At 59.1% G+C, this 6,289-nt stretch overlaps 2 protein-coding genes across 2 annotated transcripts; one reads left to right on the top strand and one right to left on the bottom strand.

Annotated features, from left to right (window-relative positions):
* Positions 1-360: 360 nt before the first annotated feature.
* On the top strand, positions 361-1,813 carry MYCTH_2307026 (uncharacterized protein). Its single transcript, XM_003664273.1, has 2 exons — positions 361-377; positions 540-1,813. Exon 2 carries the CDS (start codon positions 635-637, stop codon positions 1,631-1,633), a length of 999 nt encoding a protein of 332 aa, XP_003664321.1. The 5' UTR covers positions 361-377; positions 540-634; the 3' UTR covers positions 1,634-1,813.
* A 145-nt stretch (positions 1,814-1,958) lies between these two features.
* Positions 1,959-4,804, bottom strand: MYCTH_102522 (glycoside hydrolase family 55 protein; the record flags this gene model as incomplete). Its single annotated transcript, XM_003664274.1, has 7 exons — positions 1,959-2,476; positions 2,639-2,706; positions 2,802-3,789; positions 3,877-4,366; positions 4,434-4,507; positions 4,597-4,668; positions 4,723-4,804. The coding sequence occupies 7 exons, from the start codon at positions 4,802-4,804 to the stop codon at positions 1,959-1,961; spliced, it is 2,292 nt and encodes a 763-aa protein (XP_003664322.1).
* Positions 4,805-6,289: the final 1,485 nt, after the last annotated feature.

A 6,289-nucleotide genomic window follows, 5' to 3' on the forward strand; every position in this document is an offset into this window, starting at 1 on the left:
CTTACCCGTAAGGTAAACTCCTTGGTATGCCTGGCGCTCGACTCTTCGCGGCGGCAGGTGCGGTCGGCTGATACCTGCACCCGCGGCAGTTGCCTTACTGCGTAGACCGAACGCGATAGAGCACTCAACAAACTTGACGCAGTTGCAACGTTGTATCCGATCCTAAGCGGGCCCCGTCGCCAATCCAGAGCTCCGCATAAGTTGGTTGCGGACTGGGAAACCCCACACGTTCGGAGTTGTCCCCGCATCAAGAGCTCTCCGGTTGACAGAACTACAGCGAGTAGTGTTAAGGAGTGGCAGCAAATATTACTCCACTGTGCATGCCAATGCCCCTCTCACCGGTGCCATCTAGAGCCTTCAAGTTCGAATATCAACATGTGAGGTCTCATAGCTTCGTATCCACCGTTCGTTACCTTTCTTAGTTCTTATCTTTGTGCTTCGGTGATCCTCTGTGATATAAAGCAGAGGGCCGATCTCTCTCCCTCTCTCTCTCTCTCTCGAAAGTGAGAGTGAAGCTCCAACACGTTGAGTGTACACAGAACGCATAACAACCAAACACAACCGAGCCAGACCTACATCACTCTTATACTACTTTTGCTTCATCATCATCATCATCATCATCGACATCATCGACATGACAGCTACCCCCGCCGCCGACATCATCCACGACCCGAGCCGCCCGCTGCTGAGCGCCCTCCGCGCGCAGGGGTTCGTGGTGCTGCGCTCGGTGCTGACGCCGGCGGAGCTGGAGGAGCTGCGCGGGGCCGCGGCCCGGCTGACGGCGACGGCGCGCGCCGGCGGGTGGCCGCACGTCCGCACCGTCGGCAAGCAGTTCCCCCCTTGGGACTCCTCGCTGGTGCCGGACCGCGCCGGCATCTGGGGCGTCCAGCACCTGCTGCACCCGGACCTGCCCGTGGCGCCCGAAGACCGCGCCGCCTTTGCGCGGCTCTACTTCCACGAGCGCCTCCTCGCCGTCGCGAGGGAGCTGCTGTCCATCCCTCCTTCTTCAGAAGCAGCAGCCGACGCCGACGACGACGGTGAGAAGCTGACGATGGAGCTGTTCAACATGCTCGTGCGGCCGTCCGGCCCCGGCGTGAGCGAGGACCGGCCGTTCGCGCTGCGCTGGCACCGCGACGACATACCGGCCAGCGCGAGCGCCGACGAGGAGATGGCGCGGCTCAAGCGGCCGGGGGAGCCCTACGTGCACGCGCAGTGGAACCTGCCGCTCTACGACGACGACAGCCTGATCGTCGTCCCCGGCAGCCACGCGCGCGCGCGCACCGACGCCGAGAGGGCCGCCGGCCCGTACGAGGACCACATCCCCGGCCAGGTCCGCGTCGAGCTGGCCCCCGGCGACGTCGTCTTCTACGACAACAACATCCTGCACCGCGGCGTGTACGACGTCAAGAAGGAGCGCATGACGCTGCACGGATCCGTCGGCCACGCCGACGGCAGCCGCGAGCGGGCGAGGAACGTGCTCCAGCACGGGGTCGGCACGTGGGTTGACCGGTGCGACTTCGCCGTCCTGTCGGACCCCAAGCAGCGGAAGACGGCCGAGGCGATGCGGAGGCGGTTGGTCCAGCTCGGGAGGGAGAACGAAGGGAGGGATGTCGGTTACTCGCTGGAGGGTTAGTCAGCAGCATCAGCCCTGGGTTCTTTTTCTGTTTTTTGTTGGCATGCTTGTGTGCATGCACTCCTCCAGAAGTGGTGAAACGAGGAATTCTTGGGATCAATTCCACCAAGAGGAGTTCATACTCGTGCACAGCAGCAAGGCCCTGTTATATATTCATATATTCATATATATATACCTATATGTAACTGTTTGTCGTTCCTTAGGAACCAAGGTCCGTAAGCGGCTGGTGCACAGTTGCATTCATGATCCCCTTCTCCCCTCCCTCCCTCCCTCCCTCCCTCCCCCTTCCCCCACCATTTTTTTTTTTCAACCCGGAAGGAAGCCTTCAGTTGCTCTTGTACACCGCCACGTTGGACGCAAAGGTGTTCTGGTTATCCGCGTACCAAGCGACCCGCCTCCCATCCCGCGTCAGCATCTCGCGCGTCCCGATCGTGTTGAGGTTGTACAGGTTGACGTTGGTGGCGGAGCCCTCGACGGAGGTGATGCGCTGCTGGCACGTCTGCCCGGCGTCAAACGTCGAGCAGGCGGTGCTGTAGTCGCTGAAGAACGAGTACAGCCCGGCGCCGTACACCAGCACGTCGCTCGAGTCGACGACGCGCAGGCCCCACGCCGCCGCGCAGTTGCCCTCGACGCCCGCGCACTGCGCCTGGAAATCCGGGTCGCGCAACGCCGACGCCACCGGGAAGGGCACCAGCGCGTTCGGGGTCGGCTGGTAGTAGGGCGTCTCGGTCTGGATCTGGCCCATGAAGATGTTCTTGGTGCCGGCGAACTGGTACTGGTAGAGCACAAAGTGCTCCGAACCCGTGCCCCAGAGCCAGAGGGGACCGTTTTCGGATTCGGTTACTGTTTGATGGTGTGGTGGTGCGGTTGGTCAGTTCCTGTTCCTTGCAAGTCCTTCGGGACGGTTTCCCCTCCGTAAGAATCCAGGAGGCTGTGTATATTTGGAAAGAGGGAGCGGGGTGGGGGGGCTGGGAAGAGGAAAAGGGAAGAAAAAGAAAAGCTTACGGAGACCACGGCCGGCATAGATGGTGATTTGGGTGTTCTGAGCATCATCGATATCGTGGTCGGCAGTCCTGTTCTTTTGTGTCAGCTCTACTCCCGCCTGATATTTCATGTCTTCCTCCGCCGCCGACAAACGACAGCGATATGATGATGGCAAGCAACATACCAGATCCACACATTCTCCATGTATAGCCCGCTTGCTCCCTTGGTGACGTGCATGCCCATATAGGCCACGAGGCAGTTGTCGTTGACGGCCGGGTTGCCCGGCGTCTTGGGGCATTGGGCGACCTGCTGCTGCGTACCGGTGAAGCCACCGATGCGCACATGGACGTCCCACATGCCGCTGGGGTTGCCGGCGTCGCTGGCGAGGTTCCATTCGATGCAGATCGCCCCCGCTTGCCTCCCCTGCGTCGAGACGATAAAGTCGGTCAGCTCGACCTGGCCCTGCTGGCCCGACTTGCCGACCTGGACCACGGGCTTGGGGTTGTTTATGTCGTTGAAGAAGGCGCCGGACGACATGATGACGGGGTATGTCTCGCCCACGATCTTGGCGCCGGGCGGGATGCTGATGGTGCTGGTCACGCGGTAGATGCCGTAGTCGAGGAAGAGGATCTTGTTCTGAGACACAGCTGTGTTGATGGCGTTCTGGAGCGCCGCCGTGTCATCCGTCGAGGCGTCGCCCTTGGCTCCCGCCGACCGAACCGACAGGAAGGACGAGACGGGCACGCTCTCGTACTGCGGCTTGGAGCGAGTGAAGTACCGCCCGTTATTGAGGAGGATTCCCGGGCGCGAGTTGGGAGTTACTGGACCGGCGAACGAGGTAGGGCCGGAGGAGCCGTAGCTGTGGCCGATGCCCCAGCCGTTGATTGTCGTCGACCCGCCGGCGAGCAGGGTTCTTCCGTTTGGTCCCTGGACGGCGACGGGCACGTTGTCCAGTACCACGTTCTCCATCACCAGACTCTCGACCGTGGCAGGGTTCGGGTTCTCGGTCCAAGAGGTGAGGATGGCAACAGGCACGTTGGTGAAGCTGCTGTCAATCAGGGTGATCGAGCCCACGTTCATCGTGTTGCCGTTCGACATGTCAATACCGACCTGGCAGTTGTTGATGGACAGGCCGGAATACGTCCAACCCCAGTCCCAAATTTGGATGATGGCTTCGTCCGTTAGCCCGGTCTGATTTCACATCCCAGGTCGTAAAGATGAAGAGGGGAGGGGGAGGTTGGAACGGGTGCAATACTTACCCGTCTTGCAGTTGTTGAACTTCATATTCCGCATGGTGAATTGTTGGTTTCCCATACTGGCACCAGTGGCACCACCGTTAAACTCCAGGTCAGTCAAGAAGCCCCCGCTTCCTTCTTCCATGAACAGGCCGACGTGGACGACGTCGGGTGTGGCGGGCATGTTGAACACAATGTTCTGGAGGCTGGTCGCCTGAGACGTCGGCCAGTGAATACCGGTGGCAGCCGTTGCGGGCGGGATGTTGGTCGTGTCGATGACAAAGTTGCGGATCTGGCGGAAGAAGACATTTTGAGACTTCCAGTTCAGCACCTCGGTGTAGTAGGGATTGCTGTCAATGAGACCGAACCCGGCAAAGTTGGGCGTCGCCTTGAGCGTTGGCCGAGACGAAGCATCGCCGATGAGCTGGGTGAAGTAGGCCGGCTTGATGGACGAAGAGATCAGGTATGTGCCGGCGGGAAAGTAGATCACTGCTGGGGTTTGGGTCGTCGACGCCTTTAAGAGCGCGTGAGCACTGTGCCCAGCCCGTCAAGCCCTCCTCCCCATCTCATGCTTCACTTACACAGCCCCTGTTGCAAGGGTTTCCGGCGTTGATGGCGGCATTGATGGCTGCCGTATCGTCCGTTACGCCATCACCTGGTCACATGTCAACCGCAAGCCCGGGACAGCAGCCAGTACCAGTTTCCCCCGGGGGGGGGGGGGGGGAGAGGGAAAGGGGGGGGTACCTCTTGCGCCGTAGTCCTTAACGTTGCGGAAGACGGGATAGTTGGCCCCGGCAAACGGAGCAAAACCCTGATCTATCGAACGGTCAGTTGAAACTTCAGACTACAAGCCGCGCTGACAGCTCTCACGAGAGATCTCCCCGAGCCAGTGTCCCTTCACCGTCCCCACGAAGCCGGCAACAGCCAGCAATGCTGGGAGGAGCAGTCGCATAACGACTGTTGCTTGCCCGATGAGTAGCTGCTCTGAACTGGAGACCAAAAAACAAACCTTGAGTCAACCAGCTTGTACACTCGTCGGAGACTCAAGAACGCCTTCTGCCACAGCTGCCGACAGGGGCGCGTTGCTGGGTACTATTATATACTCCATGACCAGCCACATCATCCATCCCCGTTCCCCACGAAAGACAAAACGTTACTTTGGAACCACTTCACGTGCGCAAGTTAGATGGAAAAGAAAGGAAAGGGACAGCGCCGGGGAGAGAACGTGTAACCCACTGGGTTCGGCAAGCTGGGCACCAAGACCTTTCACTGTCGAGAGCGTGTCCCCACCTCTTCTTCGGCGGACACTATGCCTGCTCGGAGAATGTAACCGTCGCCGTCTCCAGAAACGCGGCAAGCCGCCGAGAACGTAACCCACGATCTAGGCACCTACCAAAGGGCCGATTGTCTTTAGCTCTGTCCCCGGCCCATGTTTCCCAAAAAGCAAGCATTTGGCCGGGCTAGGTAACGTAGTGTGGCTTCGATATTGGCGACTGCTGCCATCAGAACTGCTCCTCAGTTGCTTGGCTGTTTTATGGGAGATTGGAGACCGAGTTCAAAGGATGCTGTTGTCATTGTAACGAAGGATCGATCTCCTACCGCCGTACTCCGCTTCAAAATCCCTGCTTTGATCCGGGTCTCCAGGCTTTCGACAAGCCATCCTAAGTAATTGGAAGTCTCGGACTCAAACAAACAGCGCCTTCCGTGGTGCGAGAACTGGGCGCGCGAGTGCTCGCTCACTTGATCATGTCTCACATAGAGCAGCTGAGGCTCACCGGACAGTATCTGGTGACCTCGAACTCTAGTTCTACTAGTAGGTCGTCGACTCTAACCAGAATTCAGAGACAGGATGCGGTTAAGCCCGACAACAAGCGAACGGGTTTGGCGTTGAAGGAGTTGCATGAGTACACGTCTGTGGTTTGATGAAGGGGGTCAGCCGCGTCCCTGGAACGTGCTGAAAGAATCTGATTCGTCCAAGCGGGCGAACTTTCTGTGAGTGCCGGGAGGTGGATGGGTCCGAATAGGGCCGGATGCTACCCGCTCGACGGCGCGGGCTCTCGCCGCCGACGAATCGTAGATCAGATCGAGCAGCCGTGACCCCATTGTCTTTCTTGGGCTTGCTGAGACCTCACATTTACCACTCCCTTTCCTTTGCATGCTGGCAAAACATGACAACAGTGATTGATGTCACGAGCAAAGCTCGAGAACCCCACGAAGTCCTCCGGGAGGGCTTCGATGCTGTCAGAGGAAAGCACCGCCAATCATCACCGACGATTGCCGCAGTCTCAGGTATAGCTGCTTGGTGAACCCACGGTTATTTACACCATGGGCCTGAGCATTCTCTCGAAGCTTACACTCCGAGCCTGGTCTGGCTGTCCACCAAATGGGCAGTAGGGTTTTGGATCATGACGCGTCCCATATTCGCTTCCCGACCAGG

Source organism: Thermothelomyces thermophilus, chromosome 4, assembly GCF_000226095.1.
Source record: "Thermothelomyces thermophilus ATCC 42464 chromosome 4, complete sequence".
NCBI lineage: Eukaryota > Fungi > Ascomycota > Sordariomycetes > Sordariales > Chaetomiaceae > Thermothelomyces > Thermothelomyces thermophilus.

Excerpts from the sequence above, each read along its gene's own strand:
- MYCTH_2307026 (XM_003664273.1), top strand. The coding sequence starts at position 635 with ATGACAGCTACCCCCGCCGCCGACATCATCCACGACCCGAGCCGCCCG.